The sequence below is a fragment of the Rhineura floridana genome, chromosome 4 (genome assembly GCF_030035675.1).
Source record: "Rhineura floridana isolate rRhiFlo1 chromosome 4, rRhiFlo1.hap2, whole genome shotgun sequence".
Lineage (NCBI taxonomy): Eukaryota > Metazoa > Chordata > Lepidosauria > Squamata > Rhineuridae > Rhineura > Rhineura floridana.
Genome location: NC_084483.1, coordinates 144,281,193 through 144,294,785, shown reverse-complemented (window position 1 = coordinate 144,294,785; position 13,593 = coordinate 144,281,193). Strand labels below are relative to the sequence as shown.

Here is a 13,593-nt window from a genome sequence, read left to right as displayed (position 1 = left end):
GTACACGGCCACAGATGGGGCAGGATGTAGAGACCCGAACAGGCAGTGTACGACCACAGAGGGGGTAGGATACATTGGCAGATGGCTAAGTACACGGCCACAGAGGGGGCAGGATGCACTATGATATCAGCGTTAGTAATGTAGGCTGTATTTCAGGCTTGGTACACGGCCACAGAGGGGGCAGAATGCACAGTTCAGTAACTGAGATCAGAGCCACAGCCTTGATGATACAGCCACAGTACAATAGGTTCAAGGAGTTGTTGAAACGTATGTGCCCTGCAGCTTACTGACAGACACAGCTTACTAACAGACACTGACAGGAAAGGTATACACTGACAGAGGCAGGCCTAGAACAGAGGCGTTTATTAGTAAGACCAATAGAAAAGGCGGGAAAAAAGTGGGAGGATCAAAACGGTGCCCAAAAGGAGCGGGAAAATTGAGCCAATGAGAAAGCTTTGGGGTGAGGAAGGAGCAATGGCGGTCTAAGAGAGGACCAACTAGCTCAAGCTTCTCAAAATATTATAAAACTCAAAAGTCATGGATGGCGGCTGGGGGGCGAGGTATGTCTTAATAGTTGCGGAGACGGGCTCACGAAATGCAAAATTTAAACGGAGCCGCAGCCGCAGGCTTCAAAGGTCGTCGCGGTGGAATTAAGTGCCGTGGAGAAAGCTGGAGGGAGGGGTGGCAGAGCCTGGGAAAGAGCCGCAGCTGCAGGCTCTGGGGCCGCCGAAATAGGCGGCGATAAAAAGGGAGAGAGCAAGGCGGCACGAGGCGGAGAGTCGCGATCGGGAGCTCTCGATTAGACTTGCGGCCGCCTGCTGTGCGAGGGAGAGTCGCGGCCGCGGTCTCCCAGAATCGCCATTAGGATCGGCAGAGAGCAGCAGCTCCTGCGGGGCTAAACGAGGACGGAGGAGTGCCGCTGGGCGAAAAGTAAAGCCGTAAGCTCCCTTAAGAAAGGGAGACTAAGGCAGTCGCCTTAGAGAGAGAGAGCCGCAGCCGCGGTATCTCTGAGGGCCAAAAGTTCTGGGGGAAGAGATCAGGGAAGGGAGGGCCCCCCCCACGGAATTCCCCAGGAACAATAAAACAAACGATGTCAAAGACAGGACAGAGGGAAGGAAGAAACGTAGGGAGACAGATAACAAAGACCTTCACACTCTGGGAAACGACTACACAAACAAAGAACAAGAAACTTAGCTACGCTATCTGGAATAACAGACTTGTTCGATACGAAGGCAAGAATGAACTGGAGAGTGGGAGGGGCCTGATGCCCCTAGTCGTGACTTCAAAAAAAACATTCTTGCCTTCGCACGATAGGTGGAGCTATTACCCGCTGTGATGGCCGGACTCATAGGGAAAATAACACAGTGGACATATCTAGATTTTATCAAACTTTTTCCTATTATTATTAATCCCGCCTTCTCTAGTTCCACATCTTCTCAGAACAAGTGAGAAATGCAGACTAGAAGGAATCAGCATACAATAGATATACAAAAATAATATAAGAATAATGTTTCAAGCACTTATGCAGGCACCAGTCATAAGTCCAGTGTTTTTCATTATTTTCAGTAATAGAATTAACAAAATTTGTGGCTAACAGGAAAACTAGGAATGGATTGCCATCACAAGGTAGGCTAAATCTCTCACCCCCTTTTTAAATAAAAGAGAGTACTGGTCTAAAATGAAATTGAACAAAAATTAATATTGATCATTCAGAAAACAGGGGTAACTGGTTGTACAGTAACATTGCTCAGAAGAGAGGATCAATGCAAAAGGCAGCCTGGACAGAAAGAAGCTTTTCATAGGATTAGGGAACAACTGCATTGTTAATAATTATGATAATAATGCTTTAGTCACTACTGTGACAACCACTCTTGGGAGAACTCTATTATGTTTTGGATGCCTTTTTGAGTCTGGGGAACAAAGCTACTTAAAGTCCAATTATTTTTCACAATCAGTTTGATACATTTCTCTTAGATATTCAACTTTTAAATGCACATTCTTATTCAAATATGATTTCTCAGAGTTCCTTCATAATTTTTTTGTTTTCCTTCATAATTCAGTCAGTAGCTTTATTACAGCCAAGCAGAGTTTGATACTGTCTGAAGCTCATTTTGCTCATTACACAGAAGAAACCCAAGTTTGCCACTGTGTGTACACTCAGTGTGGACCAGTCGCTAACCATGGCTCCCTGTCAAGTATACCTGTTAAGATGGTGGTGTTTGTAGATGTGTTTGTTGCATTCACACTTTTCATTTTTAGATATATGTCTATGATGTTTTAAGTGTACATCTAAAATGAAACGTATGAAGTGGCCCTTTACAAGGGATGCATATGGTACCAGTTGGCATTAACAATTATTTAGAATGTCACTTGTTTATTCTGTTGTGGCAATTGTGTTTAAAAAAACCCACTTTTTTGGAATCTACAAATAAAAAACTGTTTTTTCTTTGCCAAGGATGTATATGAACCAATGGATGCATCCAGTCATTATAGTTGCTACAATTTGAAATGCAAGACAAATGATCCAACATCTAGACTGAGGGCTCTGATTTCTGCAGTACCATTCCAGTAAAGTTACACAAGTCACTAGGACAATTAAAAATCAAGACAAACATTAATTAACCCCAAAAAAGATAGGTTTCCATAAGATATGGAATTATTGCATGATAGTTGGAGTCAACATTTTGCATGATCAGCCGAAAAAACAATATAGTCTTGCAGTCAATTTACACAGATTGCATACAATTATATGGGGACTGGAAACTGTAGGGTAGGTCATCATCTTTTTCTCTTCTTCATTTCCCAAGGTTGATAGCTGTTCAAAGCTTCTCACAAGGTGAACATTAGGACAGTTTATCAGTCTCTCATGCCACTTCATGATAAATTAGCATAAATTCCATTTATGTACTCTTAAACTTCTGAAGCCATTTGCTGTACCTCTTCTGAAGGTGCCATGAGATAAGCAGCTTGAAATATTTTTGTCTCTTTAACAATTGCCAGTGATCTGTCAGTAACATTTCATAATCATTTCATCCAGTGCTTAAGTTTCTCTATACCCTGCACTATTCGGGTATAATAGAAGTCCATATTGGCTGCAAAGTCAGTACATACAGGGGATTCTGTGTCACCCAGTGTGCAGTATAGCGCAGTTCCTCCAACACTAAGGAATACAGTGGCTACGCACAATAAGATCAGCAGAATGCAGGACCCACCTCCAACTTCCTCTGTAAATATAAGATATATAACACACAGCTGATGAAATTGCAGGCAATTGAAATACTTCCAGGCATTATTCCAGGAATATTTAAGATTCTTACAAGATGCACTCCTGGCTTTATCACAAACTTTTTTCTATCCCCCATTCCCCCCCCCCCACTGTTTACCATTTAAACTGATGATGAGTTCTGGAGAACTAAAAAGCTTGCTCACTATTTTGTGATGCCCTACAGGTCAGTATGGCTGCCTTTACATTTTATGTGAAATATTTTATAGTTAAAAACTGAAGAATGTTTACTATGTATGTCCCCTGATAAAATTATAGAAACTAATTAAAATCAGATGGGAACAATCTATAATAATCTATGTCATGAGTAGCTTAAACGTAGGAATCCGTATTAGGTCAAAATGTAGTATCACAAAATAGTGTGCATGTTTTTGAGTTCTACAGAACTCATCATTAGGCTAGATCAGGGGTTCCCAAGGTCCACGAGCTTCACTCAGGTGATCCATGGCATGTCTGTGAAGAATGGCAGGTAAAGCAGACTTTAAATGGAGGGAGAAGTGGCTCCTCTGTCGTTCAAAGAACCTGGCAGTCTGCCCGCAATGTGAGCATGATGGATTGGAAGTGATGGGGTTGGGGGGGTGGAGACACTTGAAAGGAGTGGAGAAGATTAGGAGCGTGAAAGAGAGTGACAGGAAGCAAATAAATATAAATAAATAAAAGAAGCAATAAAAATACAATTAAAAATCATACAGCATCTAGCACAGTGCATTATAATTGCGACAACAGGCAGAAAAATCATTAAGTGGTCTAGCAAAACACTCAGCAATTTTCAAGTATTTCAAGTGGGAATTTATTTATTTATTTTTTGAATCACTGGGTTAAATGGTAAAAAGAGCAATTGCGGGATGGGGGGAGAAGAGACAAAACTATTTTGGCTAATGTTGAAACCATGGAGGCTGCATCTGGTCACAGTGTTAAGATGGAACGGGGAAGGAGGTAGTAGACATTCAAATAAGTTATGCAGGTATCAGGTTGCACCCAGGCCTGCTGTGAACAAGCATAAAAGTGCCTGATTTCTCATCTCTGAAAACACAAGAACTAGTCTGCCTCCACCCGTCAGCAAGAGATACAACTAACTGTCCATTGATTTCAATAGGTCTATGTGATGTTCCTATATATTAGTGTATATATGGTAAGTGCTGGTTGTTTAGAGTATACATGGTAAGTAGTGAAAGAGGAGGGGGAGTGAATGGGCAATAGAATGCTTGATGATTGGCTGAATGTTTAAAATGGCTGACAGTATAAATGAAAGGATGACAGGTTCTGGGTGAATGTGAGGTGGTGAATTGTGGAATCTGGGGGGGAGAAGAGAAAGAGTGGATTGCTTGGTGGGGGTTGAGAGAGTTGTTTGTCAGGAGAGAGTGAAGAAGGAGGGAGGTGGAGTTCGGATTAGTATTCAGTAAAACCATATGCTTATGTGCCTTAAGAAGAAATCTTGTTAATCTTGTTAGCTTTGTTATCTGTAATAAATACTTAATTTGGTTTACCAAAGGCCTGATCCTTGGCTGGGGTTTCACAGACCAGAAGGGAGGGTAAGGTAATGACCAAGGCTGAAGGGGAACTGTAACAAATGGTGGCAGCGGTGAAGAGAATAACAATACCAGTATTCAGAGTCTCTGGGAATACTAGTATTGGGACGTTACTGGTGGTTGCCTAGCAGGGGGATCTGTTGAGATCTCTGCTAGAGCAGATAGGTAAACCATAAGAGAGTGCGGTCCGGACTGGTGGAGTCCCTGGTGGTGCCTAGAGACAGGCAGTAACCACGAGCAGGTAGGAACCTGACAGGGAGAGCCAGGGAAGGACACATGTGGTGTCAGTAGCGGTGGGATACGAACAACAGAGAATCCAGATACGAACCAAAGAGAGTCCCAAAGACACGTGGTGACAAAGGAGACTACGTCACAGGTGTTGGCTGTAGCAGTGAGATACGAATACTAGACAATCCCTAATAGTTGTGTGGCAAACAGAAATAACAAAACAAGATTTCTTGTGAGAGTGACTGGCAAAGAGTGAGTGAACTCAAGCACCATGGCTGAATACATAAAAATGAAAAGAGAGGAGCTGGTGGAGAAGTGCATAACATTCAATTTACCTCATGAGGGTAAAGGGGTAGATGAATTGAGGGTAGCACTTATAGGATTTGCAACTGCCCAGCAAAAACAACCTGTCAAAGAAGAGACCCCAGAAGGATATTTAAGCAATCCCGCTTATATAGAGTACTTGAGAGAGAAGTTGAGGATGGAAGGTGCAGAGAAGGAAAAACAGAGAGAGTTGGAAGCTGAGAGATTGAGGATGGAGGCTGAGGAAAAAGACAAGCAGAGAGAGTTGGAAGCTGAGAGATTGAGGATGGAGGCTGAGGAAAAAGATAAACAGCAGGAGTTGGAAGCTGAGAGATTGAGGATGGAAGGTGCAGAGAAGGAAAAACAGAGGGAGTTGGAAATTGAGAGAATGAGATTGGGGTTTGAGGAGAGGGAGAAGCAACGAGCATTGGATGCTGAATTACAAGTAGAAAAGTTAAAATTTGATAGAGAGAAATTTCACTCTGAGGAGACAAGGAAAGACAGAGATGGAGCAAAAATAAAAATTACTCCAAAGGACTTTGCTGTCTATGAGCCTGGTCAAGATCCTCAAATTTACCTCAGCACCTTTGAAAAAGCAGCTCAGTTGTGGGGGCTACCTGAAGATAAATACATGCAGTATTTATCAAACCTGATTAAAGGGGAATTGGCTGAGGTATACCAATATTTCCCCTCAGACAAGCCCGTCACCTATGCTGAATTCAAAGAAGCAGTGTTTAAAAGATTCAGACTGGGGCCTGATTATTTTAGAAAGCTTTTCAGAAATTGCCAGATACAGACAGGGAGGTCTTTTGTGGAACTGGGAGCAAAGTTGATGGATATATTTGGAAAGTGGATGAGTAGTGCCAAAGCTCAGTCAGTGGAAGAGGTGAAAAGCCTCATGATACTGGATCAATTATACCATCAGTTACCACCAGAAATAAGGCTCCTGGTCAAAGACCGTTCCCCTACATCTGTGCAGGAGGCCGCAGAGATGGCGGATCACTTCGCCTCCAATAGAACTGGCTGGGTGGGGAAAACATCAAGAGAGTTTAAACCCAGACCATATAGTGCTGGCAGAAGGGATGTGGTACCACAGCGAGTGAGTCCTCCATTAAAATCTGAAGGGCACAGGACACCCCAGAGTGGATCTGTGTACCCTAAAAGTGAGGAGAAATTATGCTACCAATGTGGTAGACCAGGGCACCTACGTTTTCAATGTGAGGTTGCCAACCCCAGTAGTAATCCTGCTCAGACAAGGGCAGTGAAAACAGAGCCCAAGGCTTTAGAAACAGTGAAAAAGGTTCAGTTCTGCCAGATAAACTGGACAGAAGTAACAGACCTTGATTCAAGTCTGAGAGGAAGTGAGTGTACAAGGGGCAAATTATTGGGCATTGCTTGATACTGGTGCCGCTCAGACATTACTGAGGCCAGATTTAATAAAATCTGAGGTAATATTACCTCAGGAAACTGTGACTATCCAAGGAGTGAGGGGTCAACCAGAAAGTTTGCCTGTCGCCCTGGTGGAAATGACTTGGAGAGGCCGAGAGGGCCGATATAAAGTAGGCATTAATGCCCAGCAACAAGAACCAGTAATACTGGGAAGGGATGTAATGGGCGCCCAAGGAAAGATCTATGTAGTGACCAGACAGCAAATTGGCAGAGAAAAAGAAGCCATATTAAGGGGGGCTGAAACAAACAGGGTGGAATCTGTTAACCAGCCTCAGGTCACCATAGCAACCACTAGCAGGCCTGCTGAAGAACACAAACTGTATCAAGTGGTCTCTGGGGAAGAAGCAGAGCAATTCAGGGAAGAGCTGCATAAAGATATCAGTTTGAAGCAGGTAAAGGAACAAGCCCTGACCCAACAGATTCCTTTCACTGACAAACTGAGGAATCAAGTTGTGTGTGAGAATGGGATTTTATATAGACTGTGGATGCCTGCTGAGAGAAAGGATGAATGTGAACCAGTGAAGCAATTGATAGTACCTAGCAAATACAGAACCAGATTGCTAGAGGTAGCCCACGATGTCCCATGTGCAGGACATCTGGGAATAAAAAAGACCAAGAGGAGATTGGCTGCACATTATTATTGGCCAAATATCTCCAAGGATGTAAAACAACTATCTTGTGGAATATGCCAAAAGGTGGGAAAGAGTGGAGTAAAGACCAAGGCACCCTTAAAGCCCCTTCCTATAATTGGACAACCCTTTTATAGAGTGGGAATAGATTTGGTGGGCCCTTTTTCCAAACCCACAAGGCATGGCAAGAAATATCTAGTGGTGGTGGTGGATTTTGCCACCAGGTACCCAGACGCAGAAGCACTGAGATCTGTAGAAGCCCCTGTAGTGGCAGAGGCTTTATTAAAAATCTTTATGAGGCTGGGTTTCCCTCATGAAGTGCTGACAGATCAAGGCAGTGTATTCATGGGAGAAGTGATGCAATGTATGTGGAAATGTTGTGGTCTAAAACATCTAAAGACCACTACTTACCATCCCGCCACTAATGGGCTAACTGAGAGATTCAATGGAGTTTTGAAGAGCATGATAAGAAGCTATGTTCAAGATCACCCACAAGACTGGGATGAACATTTGGGATGCTTCTTATTTGCATACAGAGAAGTCCCTCAGGAGTCAACAGGCTTCTCACCCTTTGAACTAATGTTTACTAGAAAAGTGAGGGGACGTTTGGAACTGCTAAAAAATTCATGGGAAGGAACTCTGGGAGAGTACAAAACTTCTGTAGTAGATTTTGTATTGGAATTCCGCAATAAATTAACATCAATGATGGAAGTAGTGAAAGAGAATTTGAGTCATGCACAGGAGAAGCAAAGTTACTGGTATGACAGAACAGCCAGAGAACGTGTGTATGATGTGGGAGATATGGTTATGGCGTTCATACCCAGGAAACATGACAAATTACAGGCTAACTGGGAAGGACCATATACCATCAGAGAAAGGCTTGACACAGTGACATATGTAATCACCACAGACCAATTAAACAAAAGCAAAGTGGTTCATGTAAATATGTTGAAGCCTTACCATACCAGGGATGCACAGGTGTTGCAAGTTACCTTATTCCCTGAGGGAAGTGGGCCTGAACTTCCAGATTTGGTACAGGAAAGCAAAGACAAAGGAGGGGTAGATCAAGTGGAATGGTCAGAGGAGGTAGAGGAGGAAGTAAAAGAAGAGATTCTGAGAGTTTTGAAAACCTATAGGAATCTCTTTAGCAACAAACCTGGCCGAACCAGTATAGTTATACATTCCATTGATACTGGAGATCATGCCCCAATCAGATCTGTTCCGTACCGTGTGAATGGGAAAGTTTTGAATGAGATCAAAAAGGAGGTGGAAGATATGCTGGAATTAGGAGTGATCAGGGAATCCATCAGTCCCTGGGCCTCAAGTATTGTCCTGGTTCCGAAAAAAGATGGAACGACAAGGTTTTGCATTGATTATCGGCTAATCAATAAAATTACTGTCCCAGATGCGTATCCTATGCCTAGGGTAGACGCTATGTTAGAGTTATTGGGGGCAGCAACCATTATCTCTACACTAGATCTCTGTAAAGGATTTTGGCAAATGGAACTAGACGAGCAATCCAGAGCCAAAACTGCCTTCAGTACACCAGATGGGTTATATGAGTTTGTGACCTTACCCATGGGACTAAGGAACTCACCAAGTTCATTTCAGAGGCTAATCAATACTGTGTTGCGAGGCATGTCAGATTTTGCAGTGGCCTATATCGATGACGTGGCCATTTTTAGCAAGTCGGTGCCTGAGCATGTCCAACACCTGACAACAGTATTGGAGGCCTTAAGAAAAGCAGGCCTCACAATAAAAGCTAAGAAATGCCAATTTGGACTAAAGGAAGTAATCTATTTAGGACATAAGGTGGGGAGTGGGAAAATCACCCCCTTATGGAGCAAGGTGGAGGCAATACAAGCGTGGCCGATCCCCTTAACCAAAAAACAAGTAAGGGCATTTCTGGGTGTGGCTGGATTTTACAGGAAGTTCGTGAGAAATTTTGGGGAAATAGCAACCCCCTTGCATGAATTGACCAAGAAGAAGTGTTCTGAGCGTGTGGTATGGACGGATGAATGTCAGAAGGCTTTTGATCTACTGAAGCAAGCCTTGTGCCAAGGACCCATATTAATAGCACCAGACTATGAGAAACCATTCATCGTGGCTACAGATGCGTCGGACCTCGCGCTGGGAGTTGTCTTGCTACAGGAGAGAGAAGGCACTAGACATCCAGTGGCGTACCTGAGTCGCAAGCTGACGCCGAGGGAGAAAAACTATTCGTCGGTCCAGAAGGAGTGCCTAGCGGTTGTGTGGGGACTGAACAAGTTGCGCCCATACGTGTGGGGACGAAGATTCACAGTGACTACGGATCATCGGGCCTTGTTATGGTTGCAGACTATGAAAAACCATAACACTATGCTGCAGAGGTGGTCCTGGGCCCTACAGGACTATCAAGTGGACTTCCAGTTCATAAAAGGCAAGGACAATGTACTGGCCGATGGACTTTCCAGGCAAGTGGCTGGGACTGCAGTGACGTGACCAGACAGAGGAACAAAGAAAGACATTTTCCCCATAGAGACTTTTATTTGTTAACGCGACGTATAAATCCTGGAACAGGAATAATACTCTGCAGTTGTTTAAGGGGGGGAAATGTGATGTTCCTATATATTAGTGTATATATGGTAAGTGCTGGTTGTTTAGAGTATACATGGTAAGTAGTGAAAGAGGAGGGGGAGTGAATGGGCAATAGAATGCTTGATGATTGGCTGAATGTTTAAAATGGCTGACAGTATAAATGAAAGGATGACAGGTAAATCTGGGTGAATGTGAGGTGGTGAATTGTGGAATCTGGGGGGGGGAGAAGAGAAAGAGTGGATTGCTTGGTGGGGGTTGAGAGAGTTGTTTGTCAGGAGAGAGTGAAGAAGGAGGGAGGTGGAGTTCGGATTAGTATTGAGTAAAACCATATGCTTATGTGCCTTAAGAAGAAATCTTGTTAATCTTGTTAGCTTTGTTATCTGTAATAAATACTTAATTTGGTTTACCAAAGGCCTGATCCTTGGCTGGGGTTTCACAGACCAGAAGGGAGGGTAAGGTAATGACCAAGGCTGAAGGGGAACTGTAACAAATGGTGGCAGCGGTGAAGAGAATAACAATACCAGTATTCAGAGTCTCTGGGAATACTAGTATTGGGACGTTACTGGTGGTTGCCTAGCAGGGGGATCTGTTGAGATCTGTGCTAGAGCGGGGAGAGAAATCATAAGAGAGAGCGGTCCGGACTGGTGGAGTCCCTGGTGGTGCCTAGAGATAGGCAGTAACCACGAGCAGGTAGGAACCTGACAGGGAGAGCCAGGGAAGGATGCCTCACAGTCTACTCCGAGTATGACTTAGGTTAGCTGGATACCACCCATAGTGTGTAGTTTTACGGATGGAGTGGGAATTGTGATAAACAAAAGCAGAGGGTGGTATTTAACTATATCCTTGAGCTAGCGGAATGACTCCAACTAGAAAATGAGATTTCCTCCCTTTCCTTCTCCCATACATGCCCTGCGGCATCTCCAAAACTGCTCCAGAGGGTTGGGGGAAACCCCAGAGCAGTTGTAGGAAGGTTCCATTGCACAAGGAAAATCCTTGTGCTGATGGAAAAATCAATTTAGCGCTACAGTGAATACAGCCCATGGTACCTTGGTCAAATGTGTCCTCCATTTCTTGGAATCTTACTCTTCTTTTTGATTGTCTCTGCTGGATTTGAGCAAGTGTTTTTCCGTCACTATCATCTCTCTTCTTTAATATGGACACAAGCCCCTCCGCAGGAACTGTCTAACAGGATGATAAAATAGATGCTTTTAATGACAGACTATTAAGAGACTGGCCTGGTTTGCATGTCACTGTGAACCAAACTATGGGTTACCATGACTGCATGATTGTGCTGGCTCCCAGAGAAGTCACACCCACTTTGCTCCTCCCTGTTCCTTTTAAGCACAGGGCAGTGTGGCAGCTAAGCTGAGATCTGGGCTTCTTTAGCATGTTGTCTGAACCTGGGATCATTATAAAGATCTCTCTTCTGTAACCACAATCTATAGCCAAGGTTTATCCTATGGTGACTGACCGTTGTTAAGAAGAGACCTTAACTACAATCCCAGGTTCAGACAACACACTTAGCCAAACTTTGGCTTACCTGGCATTCTGTCCTGTCTTAAAAGAACGGGAGAATAGGATAGCAGATGTCAGCTTCTCTCCAGGAGTAAGCATGTTTGTGTGGTACCAGAAAGCCATAGTTTGGCTTGCTGTGATAGATGAATGAGGTCGCTATGGTTGATTTTATATATTTCAGTTGCTATATGCTTCTACCTATATATTCTTATAATTATGCAATGTTATATAATTTATATTGCTATACTATGGCATTTAGATGTCTAGACTTTAACAAGGATTAAAAGAAATTTAAAAGACATCCAAGAAATTTGTGTCTAAAGCACCATAAACCATGAAGGCAGTATTATAATGTGATCACAACACAGCGTATACCATCTACACATACACATATGGTTTCTCCTAACAGCTTATAGTTGCTTTTGATCAATTTCATTACAATCTCATGATGTAATTTGTATATAATCCTTATACCCTACACATAGGGATTAGACACAAGGTTCAATGCACATCCCTACAAAATCTTTGGGTCTTTCTGGATTTTGTTGCACTTATAATGCAAGCAACATGCAGTTGCTGTACAGGATCCAGATATCTTCTCTCAATTATGAGCTTTTGTTTAAGGCAGGGATAGGTAACCTCCAGTTCCTATAATCTCAGCCAGCATGGCCAATGTTCAGGGACGATGGGAGTTGTAGTTCAACAACATCTGCCACAGATTCCCCACCCCTGGTTTAAGGGATATTGCACTTTTTATAGCTCTCAAACTACAATGCAATTCTTTCCTGAGCTGGCAGGGACACCGATTAAAACTGCTGTCTGGAATGGGACTGCTTGAGTATTCCAGGTCTGTACTGGAAACTGCTAATGGCATTGCATCTTATGAAGAATGACACAATCCCATCTGCCCCTATATTATGTCTAACACAAAGCTCATTCTGGAAAGAAATGACTTACATAAGAGTTGAAATTGACTAGTCTAATGATAAAGTGTGAAGACAACCCTTCTCAGTTTCAGCCCTGGCATCAAATTTTCAGATTTTGCAGTGCAACTTAAGCTGGACTCATTGCCTGAGGCATGTCCAGGAACTTCTTGACACTTTATACTGAGACTAGACATTTAAGTGAGAGTCCTCTTCCCATTTGATAGCACATCATCCAGCAATAAAAGGAGAATAGTGAGGCAGACAGAGAAAAGCAACACAAACAATCCCCACTGTATACAACCAGGTATCCCTCCTTCAGCAACTTACCAACCCCCACCCCCAACAATTCTTCCTATGCAGACAGTCCTGTAAAAAACAAAAGGGCACACTTTCAGCTGGTTGTGTGGATAAACCCAGACATTGCTTGATGCTCCTGTGCTGCATACAGGCTACTGTTGCACAGGTTGGAAGCTACTTCCCAGCATAAGTGCCCCCTTGCTCAGGTAGCATTGCATTAGATCAGGCACAATTCTGACAGTAAAAAACACAGTTACAAGGCACATTTTTTATGTCTATGATGTATATTTCTAGTATTAATAGTTCTATATGAAAATATAAAATCAATAATAAGCTGAACTGCTAAAAGCACAAGTAATCAGAGCAGAGATATTGGTAGCTTCTCTCTGAAGAGGGAGAAGTTTTTTCTTCTATATTAGCAACACCATTAATAACACTTTATGAATTATTCAGTGTTCAAGGTTGCCATTGTGTAGATGTAATAGTTGCTACTGCCATTATAATTTTATGTAGTCAAGCTAGAAACAAAACACTGATCAATGTTTTCTGGACTACATTATATAACAATATAAAGTCTGACAGGAAGACTGTGGCCTTTAGTATTAACTGCTGATACAGAGGTAACTGAAAATATTGCAGATTTCATGTATGACATTCCATATATCCAAGATATATGTTCCCATATATCTTCTGTAATCATTTATCTGCAAATAAACTTACAGGTCCTTGCAGTTTACTACTATCTTGCCTTTATTTTTTAAACAGACATTTAAGGATATTTGGATTTATTTATTTGCATTTTTATCCCACCTTTCCTCCAAGGAGCTCAAGGTGGCATACATGTTTCTCCCCTCCTT

The 13,593-nt window shown here is 42.8% G+C and overlaps 1 protein-coding gene across 4 annotated transcripts in view; it reads right to left on the bottom strand.

Moving 5' to 3' along the window:
• Positions 1 to 3,024: 3,024 nt before the first annotated feature.
• CNST (consortin, connexin sorting protein) overlaps positions 3,025 to 13,593 on the bottom strand; it is an 89,844-nt gene continuing 79,275 nt past the window's right edge. For all 4 annotated transcript variants that reach the window (XM_061624641.1, XM_061624639.1, XM_061624640.1 and 1 more), the window contains 2 exons: positions 11,045 to 11,180; positions 3,025 to 3,224 (listed from right to left, as the gene is read on the bottom strand). In XM_061624641.1, the coding sequence (XP_061480625.1) occupies positions 3,025 to 3,224; positions 11,045 to 11,180 (336 nt within the window). The remainder of the gene's footprint in view (positions 3,225 to 11,044; positions 11,181 to 13,593) is intronic.